At 42.3% G+C, this 13,246-nt stretch overlaps 1 protein-coding gene across 4 annotated transcripts in view; it reads left to right on the top strand.

Moving 5' to 3' along the window:
- KANK1 (KN motif and ankyrin repeat domains 1) overlaps window positions 1-13,246 on the top strand; it is a 129,476-nt gene that overhangs the window by 111,226 nt on the left and 5,004 nt on the right. For all 4 annotated transcript variants that reach the window (XM_039566917.1, XM_039566918.1, XM_039566919.1 and 1 more), the window contains 5 exons: window positions 4,123-4,341; window positions 5,192-5,300; window positions 6,306-6,515; window positions 7,805-7,892; window positions 10,548-10,767. In XM_039566917.1, the coding sequence (XP_039422851.1) occupies window positions 4,123-4,341; window positions 5,192-5,300; window positions 6,306-6,515; window positions 7,805-7,892; window positions 10,548-10,767 (846 nt within the window). The remainder of the gene's footprint in view (window positions 1-4,122; window positions 4,342-5,191; window positions 5,301-6,305; window positions 6,516-7,804; window positions 7,893-10,547; window positions 10,768-13,246) is intronic.

The following is a 13,246-nucleotide window of genomic DNA, read 5'->3' as shown; positions in this document are numbered from 1 at the left end:
AGCTTATTTCTGCTGTGAAGAAATCATGCAGTGTGAAAGAGAAGTATTTCCTTGCTAGGTATGCTCCAGACGATATTTGTGCACTGTCTTTAGTGGGGAATGTATAGATTGTATCACTGACCATTATAAACATACTGTGCAAATAAATGCTTGCACTGACTACCAACATGTTAAAAATAAAATCTTTATGCAGCTACCACATAGTAATAAGCTCGTGCGCTTTTTTAAGCTAGAAGCCTGTGATGTTCCAGCCAGAGCTAGGTTCTCATCCTGATGCTATTTAATCCCCCGGCCTTGTCTGCACTTCTCTTGGTTTCCAGTGGGATAAAAGTATTGTCAAGCTAAATTGTTTTTATAATAATACTTAGGTTTGCTTCCATCAAACTAAATGGAAATTTTTCAAAAGCGGGTGAAGGCCAGACTTCTGTTACCATGAGTTCACTGCAAATTCAGAATAATCTATTGAGTCCCCTGAACCAGCTAACAGCATGACTACTTGTGCTGTCATAAATGTGAGGGAAGGTCTGCAGTTAGGAAGGAAAATTGCATCTTAGTAACAGTAGACAGATTTTATAGGTTCCAGAAATAGCATGGGTAACTGCTGCTTCTCTGTAGCAGTTTTGCTGTCACCCTGATTTCAATTTGTGAGATTTTCAAAAGAAACACAAGTGATTTATGAGAGGAGGTTCCTTCTAAAAAATTAAAAATAGGCGCTCTCATTCCTTCAAACCACTGGAGCTAAACCACTGAGGGTGCTTCAGTCACTTGTTTCCCTCTTAAACTGATGAGAGCAGCTTTCTGCGTGTGTTCATGTACAGTTGAAGTCAGCAAGTTTTTTTGTTTTGTTCTGTCATACTTTTGCCTGTAAATTACTCCTGAACTTTTCCAAAATCCCGCACTACGTTGCAAAATACATTAGAAGTTCTTAATAGCTCCCTGCTGTAGTTTGCTATTCCTTATCAATACTTAGAAACTTACATCAAGTTTGCAGTATTTGCCTGGAACAGTAAACTAAGGAATATCATCAGGGGAAGTCTGCCTGAGGGCTTCTGTCTGGAGGCAGTGCCTGACTAAGTATTGACCTGTTGGCGAATTTGCTGTTGGTGTTGTGCTTCGTGACCTGGAGAAGGATTCTGCTCAACCATACTTGAGACCTCTCTGAAGTGAGAGGAAGAGTCTTATTTTAAGATCCGTGTAGACTGGTGGTGATCTTCAGCCAGGGTTTCATTTCCATGCTGGAGAGTTGTGCACTGCCTCCAGCCCCAACAGTGGCCCTGCAGTTCTGTTGGAGGAAGAAGGAACTCCTCTCATTCAGCTTTTTGGTTTGCACAGCAGTAGATTAATCTGTTAAATCATTGACCATAATGTTGGGTGGCACAGCTCCTTCCTCTGTCTGTTTTTCTGTGGTTAAACTCGGTGCTCTCCAAGTGTCTTTATGTTGGCTGTCTTGAAAAGGGGAAGGCCTGGGACCTGATATTAAATGCTAGTTTACAGCTTGCAGCATTAATGCTGAGTTAAGCCCAAAGCTCTCTTCCCCTCATCATTGGGTACTGTACATGCAGTAAGTGTAGACATCTAAGAGCTTTGCAGGGAGAATGAGTGCTCTGACTGATTTGCCTAATGCACACTTGTTGTCTCCTTGCCCTCGAGTCTTGATGTAATCCTCTTTTGTCAGGGGCCAGCTGAGCAGAACCCTTTTTTTCTTCATTAGAAGGCACGGACATCATGCTCTATATCCTGAATTCAGTGTGGTGCTTCTCAGCCAATGATGCATGAACCATAAGAGAGAACCTACTGAGATCTTGTTGCATTGGAGGCAGGTTGAAGAAGGGCTGTGAGTCAGGGGAGAGAAGTCTACTACTGTCATCCTTTCTCTCTCTCTTAGCCTGCAGCTCCCTCCCCTGCCTGTCCCAGGGCAGGAGGGAGACACCTGGAGAAATGGAGGCTTGGGCTTCAGGGGGATGACAAGGGTGCACCAGGTGCTGCTGCTGGTTCACATCAGGCTGGAGCCCCACGCAGCCCTGCCAGAGTCCTGCCCTCAGCTCTGGCATGCACAAGCCCACCTGCCCCTCCAGACACGCCTTAGTTGTCACAGCTGCTTTTGTAGGAGACCTGTGATGTCTGGCAGAGGATGCAGACAGTTCTGCTGAAAGCAAACCTGGGCATCTTTGGAATCTTTGCATATCCCTGATGCTTCAAAGTAGGTTTCCTCCACTCCTTCCCATGTCCTCAGAGGCCAGTCTGGAGCAGAAGGGGTGACCTGGTAAAACCAGCCCAGGCAGCCACCACCAGCTGCAGCTGGAAGTAGTTATACTCTTTAATTGTACCTGTTACCACTCCAAGCAAGCAGATAGACAGTTCGCTTGTTTTTCAGTTAAGGGAGTTTAAAAATCATTGGTTTTGGCTTGGTGCTCCATCACCTTGGCAGCCCTCTTCTCCTCAGCTGTTGGATGAGGGATGATGCTTGCTGTTGGGCAGAGACTCGACCAAAGTCAGTCAGTGCTGCAAAGTGGGGAGTGGGGGGGGAGCAAGGTCAGGACTTCCCTCTTGCTTTTCATGGGTGCCCAAGTGCTCAGACATGTCTCCAGAAGAGTTGCTGCTACCCAGGGGGCCCTGAGAGGCTGCTGCCTTCTTACACACACACACACACACACACGTTTCACTCTTTAAGAAAAAGCTTTTTTGCTGTGCTTGTAGTGACATGACTGTCGATACCCTGCTGCATGCCTTTCCCTGCAGACAGCTTCCCCTGTATGTTGGAGAAGCTATAAGTAGTGGTGGAACTGGGCAATAGGTCTCACGGCTGAAGAAGGTACCCTGAGAAATGCATGCGGGGTGAGGCTTGGTTAGTAACTCAGAGACTTGGGTGGGAATGGGAACAAAAAAGAGGAAGCTGCTGGGAAGTGACAGTGTTTGGAAAAATCAGCTTCATTATGTCCTGTTGTAGGAAAAATTCACTGAGGTGAAGTAACAAGGGGGAAAGGCAGTCTAACAAGAACAGCTTGCTAGACAGAGATGTAGCTATGTGTCTAAAAATTAGGGTTTGGAATTTACCTTACTACAGTGTGTTAGCACCCTGTGCAGTGCTGCTCGTATTTGAATGAGGAGGCTGTGCCTTAATTCTTGATAAATACAAAGGCAAAAAATAATACGGAGGCACACATCATGGGTGCAAGAAGAGAGTGAAAGAAAAAAAGTGATAGAGTTTAAAGCAATTTAAACTTTAGCTTTTTTTTCCCTTGAAGGCTAACAAGATCACTTAGGGAGGCATACGTGTGTAAAAAAACACTCAGTGTGTTGCACAAACAAAAGTATTTGTGCAGATTTGTAGAGCAGTTGTAATAGCACAGCTGGAGTAACTCCAGGGGAATCTGTAAAAGTCTGTGCGTAATTAGCACTGCCTTTTAAATACACAAAGGGAAAAAGTGAGTGAATGCCAGCAAATCAGTGAGGGAAAAAAGTATAACCCAAACATTTGGAATTTGATTTAAATACAGCTACTAGCTCAGTACAATTCTGTCCAAAAAAAAGAAAAAAAAAAGAAATGTAGTGTGTGGGAGTTCATTGCAGTTGTCTCAGTAACTGGGCAAAGCACAAAGCTTTCAGAATTAGCTAGAGTACTGGGAAAAAAGGAAGATTTCCTGAAAAATTTCTGCTTTCATGGAAAATGACATTTTTTAAAAAAACAAGTACCATAAAAAGGTTACTGTTATTGCAGCAGGAACCCTGCAGAGCCTGTGAATGTGCTGTGCTCTTCAGGCTTGTCATCGAGGAGCAGCTCAGTGAGCCCACCCTGAGCCAGGGTGGCAGGAGCTGGGGTCACTACTCATACTGAAAGAGAAGGAAAAGGAAGGACTATTCCTTTCATGCATTTTTAAAGCCAGTATCTTTATAGATTGTCCTTGTATTGTATGTCTTTATCAAAAGAAAAACTCATGGCCATTTTTTTGCATTTTCTGAAAGCAGTTACAGTCTTTTTCCTATTAGCTTCTCAGAAAAGAGTATTTTAAAGCACAAGCAGTACCCTTTTTTTTCCAGCTTGGATTTTTTTCTGTTGATCACAGTATTGATGGAAATATTTTCATTTGACTCCTCTGTGACGCCTACTGTCTTCTTTGGCAGGTGCTACTTTGGAGTACATCCCTCATGGCCAACTTGCAAACACACATTTAACTTCAAATTTGCGAACGCTGAAATTGGAGCAGGACACTGTGCCCACTCAGGAGGAGAAGACGACTCCCCTGGTGGAAGCTGCTCGGGGAAGGAAGTCTTTTTCTTCTCAGGATAAAGCTCTCACTCCAATTAACCTGACGGATGATCAGCTTGCCTCAGGTCTCTATGGTAATAACTGGCTCACATTCACCTTTCGTCATGCTGGTGGAGTCTGAATATGAAATACAGTTAAAGAAGGTTCTCAGTATTCTCAGAAAAGCAAAAGCAAGAAAAGAGGCAGCTAAGGAGAAAGTCACAGTGTGAGACCCTGTGTCTGCACGTAGTGGTTAGGTTTTAAATGGCAGATTGTAGCGCATCAGTGAAATGCCATTTAGTGTTTTCATAAGAAAAATCTACTGAAAGATAAAGGGTTAATATTTTTTTTTTTAAATACTTAAATTTTTATGCATGTTTTACCTGTCTTATGCATCAAGATTGGTTTAAAAGTTGTTTCATTGAATACTAAATCTGAAAGACCTTCCTTGACTGAGTCTACCCACCCTGTTGAATAGTTTTTTAAATATGCTGTCTATATTGTTAAACATGCTGTCTGTATTAATGTGTTCATTTTGGCAAGGAGCTGCTGCTCTCTGACACTAAGAATTAAGATTTTGTTAACAGAATAACCAATTTCAGTGTTAAAAGTTTTCACAAATAGCAAAGAAAAGCAAAAAGCCCGTGTCTTTTCTTGAAGTTTTCTAAAGCATCATGAAGATTAGCAGCATGTTGAAAGATGGGAAAGTTAGGCTTAACTAGTTCCCAGAGCTGATTTTGAAGCTGTTCTTCAGTATTTCCAATGTGCATGTCACACCATGACTGTATATACATAAATACTAGAAAACCCAGCTTCAGATGGTAAACTTAACAGAGAGCTGTTGAAAAATAGAGAGCTGTTTTGAAAAATCATCTAATGCTGCTGCATTCAAAGCACGGCTACGGATTTATACTGATAGAAGTGCTTTGTCTCCCTTTCTAACAGTATGTGCTAATAATGAGAACACACTCAAATCTATCATGAAGAAAAGGGATGGGAAGAAGGATTTGAGCAACACCAAGAAGAACCTGCAGTTTGTCGGCATTAATGGCGGGTAAGAGACCTGTCTCCAAAACATCTGTCACTGTAGCACTTCCACAGTGGGAAGAAGAGAAAGAACCCAGGAGAGCGTGCATGGGTTTGGCCTGTCCTTCAGGCTGGGGTGCAACTGCTGAGTGTAAGGATCAGAAGGAAGAATGGAACAGCTGAGCTCCTCTTAATCCTCTTGTGCTTGCAAGTCATATATGGCATCAGTCTCAAATACTTGAGATTTGCTGCCAGATTTAACACAGGAAAATGAAACACATGGGGACATTTCTCAGGCAATGCTTTAGTAAGGAAAACTTGTATATATCTTTGGCAGCTGACAAGCACAGCATTATACTATTAAACAATACAGCAAGAGATGCCATTGCCCTAGAATTAATTTTTCTGCCTTTGTGTTAAATAAATACAGAGACCTTCCTACACAAATACAGAGAACAGTATGGAAAATTGTCTTTTTTTAAAAAATATTACTTGCCTTTCGAGAATGTTGCAGAGACCTTTAAAATGGTTTCATTAAATTGTTTTTATATACCTTTCCTAGCCCTTTCCTTAGATTAGTTTTTCTTCAGTACAATTGCTTTGTGCAGTATGTAGCCTAAATATCTCACTTACCTAATCTCCTACATATTAGATAAAAATACCATTACATATAGTGAGGGAATTTCACTGTAGGTGTGTTAGCTTCCCTACTTATATCTGCCTAGTAAAGCAACAACACAACTTACTCTGAATAAAGTAATTTCATTTTGGGCATAAGGCAAGGTCTGACAAAATGTTAAGACTTATGTTTAAAAGAGGTTGGTCTTTTTTCATTACACACTGTGTACATAATAATGACAGTGTCAGTTGCCAATAACACTGAGTGCAGTGAGTAGAAGAGGTCTCTTAGTAGAAAACAGAAGGACAAAGCTTTTGCAAGACATTTTTCCACTTGTGCCAGTGCAAGCAAGGTACTGACCACCGTGGAATGGCACTGAGCAAGCACCTCTGCCCCTCTGCATTCTCCCTGTAGGTATGAGACCACATCCAGCGACGACTCCAGCTCCGAGGAGAGTTCCTCCTCAGATTCGGAGGAGGAGTGCGAGGGCCACGAGTACCCCTGCGACCAGCACACAGAGGAAAAGCAGCCCACCCCCCATGCTGCAGAGGTCTGCGCCGTGGGGGCAGAGAAGGACAGTCCTCTCCCAGAGTGTGAGGCCGAGGAGGTGGAAATCAGAGAGAGGTAGGCTGCTCACCCTCTCCGGAGTCTGCCTCCAAGGAGGTCACCTCTGCCTCATGGCATGGAAGTATAAACAAAGACAGTGAAGGGATATCTTATAGAAAATGGGTTTGCCAGCATGCTAACCTGGAAAATTATGTAGGTGGAATAATAACAGTAAAAGAGCTAAAACAAAATTAATGTCATGTTTCACTGGAGATGTAGCTTAGCATCAAGTTATCTGTAATTGTCAGCTGTTAAATAAAAGAGATGCAGAAATTAATAATTAAGAGCTTGGAGGCCCTGGAGCTGTGTGTTTTGAAGAGCCCTGAGCTTACTGAGTACTGTAGCATAGCCTGTTATTTTACAGGTGGCATAAAAATACATGGGCAGTCTCTCAAAAGAGCTCTCTAATTTATATTTACACTAGCAAGGGGTGATTGGGCGGAAGAGCAGCAGACAGCTTAGATAGCCATGTGTATTTAAAGAGCATCTTCTTTTCAAGCTGACTGCTCTGGCAATGCCCTCCAAGGGGAAGAGGCAGGGCACATGGCCATGCATGGCCATGGTCTGTGCAGTGATGGAGAATTTCATTACTCTAGAAGCACTAGCAGTTGGCTTGTAACCCATGAGGGCTAAAATGCCCACCTTACACACATGAATGTGTTAGCTTCTCTGATTTTTGGGAGAATTTTCTGGAAAAATTGCCATTATCCTCTGTGCAGGTTGTAGGCAAGGATGGTTGGCTACAGCCTGGTATACATGTGGCACAGGCATTGACCTTATTTTTGAACTTTGTAATGACAAGGGAGTAGAAGTATAAAAGTTAAAGAGGGCTGGAGAAAAGAGAGTAGATTGCCAGAGTGGGTGGGATGAGACAGGCTAGTTCCAGTGAATGGGAGCTGGCAGGGAGGCGCCTCTTGAGCTCTTTCCCACTGCTTAATTCTGTTTCCATCACAACTATTGGCATTGCTCCTTGTTAATCAAGTAATCAAAGCACATAGCATATAATGTGTGCTCTGCAGTCATATAGCAGTAGGTGAGAATTTCCACTAGAAGGGTTGCCAAGTCTTAGGACACAAAAGTGATGTGTTTCCCACTCTTCATTCCTGTTGCTCTTCCCCCATTTGTCTCCATTCAGTGTGGAGGGAGTGTCGGTGAGAAGAGCTGCCAGCATGGTTTCTGCATGGTGGGAGCAGATGGCTTGCCTGGAAACTTTAATTCCCAGAGAACTTTCAGAAAAACTAATGTTTCTGTACTGAAATGCTAAGATGAAAATTGAAACATGCCATGTATTTTGCTGTCTCCCTCAGATACGAGCTAAGTGAAAAGATGCTTTCTGCCTGTAACCTGCTGAGAAACAACATTGATGACCCTAAGGCATTAACCAACAAAGACGTGGTAAGCAATACAGGTCATGCAACAGGAAAACTTCAGGGAAGGGTGACTTCTGGTTTTACCAGAAACCATAGTGGGTAGGCAGAAGAGGATTTCATTTTTCCTACAAGACTCACAAATCTCTTTCTATCAGGACACTTTCATCCAGAGAATATACCTGGTGTGCTTCAGTGTTGTCTCACGGCACATGCATAAAAATAGTAACATGAAAGTGCGGTTTCAACACAACCTGTGTGTTCCTGTGTTATTCCTGTGGGTGTTTTGGTTTAGCACTGCTTTGGGCAGCTCTCAGGCCTCACATTAGGAGACTGCAGTGGGTGAGGAGCCTGTTGCTTCCTATGACAAAACCTCAGAGTCTGTTCTGAAACACTAGGTGATCTTCCTTCTAAGCACAGGGATGCTGCTTGTCTTGTTTACTGCATTGGTGGTTTTTATCAGTGCTGCAGAGAGTAAGGAGGATTCGTTGTTAATACTTAAATACTCAAGTCTCAAGAAACAAAATGGTATTTGCCTTATTGGAAATGCTTCATAGAGAGATTTCCTGTGCTACTCTGTGAGGGCAGTCTGAAAGCAAAGGAACACTTAGCTTAATGATACGAAATTGAGTTTTGCATTTGTTACACTTGTGCATATAAAAGGCAACAGTTCACTGTCATTGTCCTCTACTATAGAGCATCTGCAACTTCTTAAAGACAATAATGTTGTCTGTATGACACAGTAGTATTGTCTGTGTCCAGTTCTGACATCTGTGGTCCAGGGAATGTTTTGAAAGGTTGTTTCATACAGTTGTGACAGATAGTTTTTAATCCTGTGTTTGTCCTTCAGGAGTAGGTTAGGCATTCAAACAACAAATGATTTAGGCCCTCTTGGAGTTGAAAGTGTCAAAAGTGGCATAACCACATGATGATCTCTGCCTTGGAAGTGTAATTTGAATTTACGTTTTTCTTTCTTGTGCCTAAAGTGTTTTTCAGCATAAATAGTGCTTTGTAGGTGGAAGCTGCACACTAATCAGCTCTTGTCCTCTGTCTGTCTGCTTATACAGAAGTCTCGTCCAAACAGTTTAAATGTCAGTATAGCTAAGGATCTGTATAAGTTGTCGCAACCTCTTCCAACATATTCAGCTCTTGTAGCTGTGGTTTACACCAGAAAAAGCTGTGGAATGCACCTTTTTGAATGTGATAGATTAATGGAATTTAAGAAGTGTGTTGTTTATTTAATAATGTGTGTGATAAGTGACTAAAAATAGTTTCTTAGTGGTATTTTGCACTCAGTACTGCCTAAATTAATAATAAAAAATACTCTATTGTGTCAGTTTATGGGCACTTTTGTGTTTCAATTCCCCATGTTCACAAAATACATACATCACATTATAGTAGCACTGATGTAAAATATTCTGTAAATGTGTTTATGTAGTACAGATATATATGTAGTACTGGTGTGTGTAGAATATTTTCTCTTTACCAGACACAGGCCACCTATAGAGCTACCGGTGTGTTTTCCCTAGAGGCTAGATAAACTTTCTGAATATTGTCTCTGCAAAATTCCCCTTGAATTTACTGGCCACCTTGTAGGTGAGGAGATATGATGGTCCTTCCAGTCAGTCTCAAAGTCAGAACTGGTGGTGACTGTGGGAGCCTTCTTGGCTGACAGTGAGATCTGCTCTACCTACCCTGTCACAACAGACAGGTCACCTAGTCCTCCAGTCTCAGTCCATGCCAATGGGAAAGTTTGTCCTGAATGTGTAGCCCGCGTCTTCTCATTGAAACTGAAATCTCATTACTGCAGCCAGCCAGCCCTCAGGTGAAGAACGGGTTCTTTCTTTTTTTTCTTTTTTCTGCAACAGATGTTACAGGGTTTCTTTCCCCAGCAGTTCTTCCAGCAGAGCATCTCCAGTCCTTCCTGTCTGTCCAGTAGGTCAGATTTCCTTGACTTCGGTTCATCCTTGCTGCTTATCTTCGAAACTGTTTCAACCAAATATTTTGCGTTGTTCAGTGATCAGACCAGAAAAAGGAGTCCACCTGTTGTCTTCACAGTACTAGGCAGAAGGAAGGGACTGCATCACATGCCATGCAAGCTATAAATCTGTTTATTCACCCCAAAACAGTATTTACCTTTTACATTACAGTGTGATGTTGTTGTCTTGGGTTCAGTTTGTAATCATCTGTAATGCTCTGCTCTTCTTCTTCAGAACTGCTGTCCAGCCAGTTCTCATATACTTTGTGCATTTGATAATTTGTGCCTCGGAACTGGGCCTAATTGACTTAGCATGCTGTTTAAGTCCAGTGAGAAAGTCTTGAGTTTATCAGTGATTCATAAGCTTAGTTAAGTATGTGATGGAAATCGTTATGCAACTCTTTTTTTCTGTTCACCAGTATTTGATAACCATTAATTCTGGGAGTATTCTCATCCTAAAATTCTGTGCCCTCAGAGGTGAACCATTCCTGAAAGTCAGGTGAAGTGAGAGGAAGTAAACAACTGGTGTTTTAAAGTGGGCTGTAGTCAGAGGGGAAGCTTCAGTCTGTACATCTTGTTTGTGTGTTGAATACTTTCTTCCCACATTGGACTAAAAAAGGCTTGACCTGCATTGCTGACTTGTGGGATGGAAAATCCTTTAAATAGATTGTCCATATGTAAATTTTTCTGTCTTGGTTTCGGCAGAGGTTTTGTTTAAATACCATCCAGCATGAATGGTTTCGTGTCTCAAGTCAGAAGTCAGCTGTCCCTGAAATGGTTGGAGACTACATAACTGCTTTTGAAGAGATTTCTCCTGCTGTCCTCAGACATATCATCAACATGGCAGATGGAAACGGCAACACAGCTCTGCATTACAGTGTCTCACATTCTAACTTCGAAATTGTGAAGCTTCTTCTGGATGCAAGTAGGTTTGCTTTTTTTTTTTTTTTTTAATTATTCTTGGGTTTGCAATTCTCATGGGTGAATCCTTGATGGGCTAGAGGTCAAGTTTGGTCTTCTTCCAGCAGGCGTTCTAACTGTTAACTGTTATATGGTGGCTCACTTAGGTGGTCTAGAATCTTTGTTTCTAGTACTAGCTTTGGAGGTGATGCTTCTTGAAGAAGTTAAAAAAACACTTAAGTGAATTATATACAGAGTTGAGATAGGTAGATTCCTGACTCTTGGACTGTAGTCCCAAGTTCAGCAGCACCAGCCTCCAGCAGTTTTCTTGGGAGGCAGCACAGCTGCTGCTCAGCACTCTGTAGGGTGCTGATGGAGGAAGATGCATTGAAGTACACCTCAGTACCTATCTTGAACATGCAAACTAGTCTAGCTTTATCTAGAGCAGTGCAGAAGCTTTTTCTGGCCACCACATGTGCTGCTTTCCTGAGAAACTGGAGCAATATGGCATTCTGTCTCAGAAGAGCCTTTTCCTAGTCCATAAGCAATGTGATGCTGCTTCATGTAGTTGCTTTTGTTGCTTCCTTTTCTTGATCCCCTTGAAACACACATGCAGAGAGAGTAGTGGCAAAGGGGAGAGTCTGGAGCATCTGCTCCCCACATGCAGTGTGCCAGATGGCATCCAGGAGAAGGTATCACACACTGAAACTGGTCCCAGGCTGGATGTTTAATCTGTTTAATCCTGGTTTTGCTCCCTGAGTGAAGTTTGTTTTTCTAAACTAGTTGAAAAACCTGTCACAGTTGGTTGTGAAAGCTTAACTAGGCCAGTGACATGTCTGGAGTGTAAGCCAAGCAATATTAATAAATCCAGAAGGGTAGCATCAGATAAACAAGGATATTAATGATACAAATCTCAGCTTTGATAACCTAGCACATGTGTCACACATGGAGAGACTTCCTCAGCAGGAAAGTGAGCGCTTTGAAATCTCTGGTCCTTTTGAAGGCTGTCTGTGTTTGGGAAGAGTGAGTCACAGCAGGGGAATGCAGGGAATGTCAGAAGCATGGTGAAATGGGGCAGGCTGACTCTGCAGCACAGTGTGGTGGGAGGGAGCTGCCCCTCTGCTTCCCTAGGTGTCTCAGAGTAGCAGGAACATGCTCATCTCTTCCTGTAAGTCAGGACTCTAGTATATAACCTATAACTGTAGGTTATAGCTGCTAGTGTATGCCTGTGAGAACACCAGGGGTGTTACCTGTAAAATCTAACAATTGTGACTAGTGCCCAGGTACTTCTCTCTGCAGGAGAACACTGCTCATGCCAGTACTTGGAAATGTTTGCAAATAGGCAGATTCCTTCAGATTTCAACAAACTTCCTCTGGACTGTGTCTGAATGGTCACTATGGTCAGCTTTGCAGTGTGGTTGTATCACAGGTAGATTCTTAGTCCAAGAACTCTGTGTCTGTGTTTGGTGGGAAGAGTGGACAAGATGAGAGAATCCTCCATAGCATGAAGCAAATTCACCAAGAGAACAAACAGGAGAACAGTTTCGCTCATTAGCCACATAGAGAAGGAGCTGACTGTGACCTCAGAAAACTCTGCTGAAGTAGTCTAGTCAGAGTAGGAACACACCACTTCTACAAGTTATTCATTACTCATGACATAATGCATGTAGCAGAGTATTGTGTTCTCTGGCTTCAGTGGCTTCACAGAAGTGATGTCTGAAAGTAGTACTGGTCTACTGGGTATAAGGTATCATCACTGATGTCTACCAAACATGAAAAAATTTGCAGTATCTTCCATCTGCACTTGCATTGCTTCTGAAGTGTTGTTTTCACTGAAAAAAAAAAATCTTTTGTCGTTAAGTCTGAAAAATTTCCTAAACCACTTTTGCTTGTTAAGATACCTGTGGTGCAGTTTAACCCCTAGTCTACAGATAGTGTTTACGTAAATCTGAGTCCCTGCTTTCCAATATGATGAGCACACTGAAAACTCTGCTGCCCAGTAAACAAATAAGCACTGCTGAATTTCTGCAGAATTTTAGGAACAGAGACAGACTGGAGGCAAGGTTTGAACAAAAAGGAGAACTCTTGTCAGTTGCTGGCACTGGTCAGAGGACTTGCCTGTGTTTGCTGCCAGAGCAGTTTTGTTCATGGTCAAATACACTGTGGAACTGGCAGCAGTCTTTAACTTAAAGGGGAGTTTTTTTGGCAGCTCCGAAACACGTTGAAATACACTTGGAGATTTTTAAAATAACACCAGTTGCAGGAAGATGTTTGTGCTGAAGAGAAATAGCTTTTCCACTGACCATGTTGCTGGACCATTTTTATTCTGCAGTGTGAATGCCCTTAGGAGAAGAGCTTAAGGACTGTCCTGACAGTGTTTCTGAATATCATGTCAAATTTCAGATCACTTGCTTTTAAAAAAGGAAAAAAATATATACTAATAAAGCTCTAAATGATAACATATAAAATGTCTTTGTGCTGTCTCTTGTGTTGTACACATAGTG

The sequence above is a fragment of the Corvus cornix genome, chromosome Z (genome assembly GCF_000738735.6).
Source record: "Corvus cornix cornix isolate S_Up_H32 chromosome Z, ASM73873v5, whole genome shotgun sequence".
NCBI classification, from domain to species: domain Eukaryota; kingdom Metazoa; phylum Chordata; class Aves; order Passeriformes; family Corvidae; genus Corvus; species Corvus cornix.
Note: the sequence above shows the minus strand (reverse complement) of the source record. Positions and strands in the feature narration are given on the sequence as shown.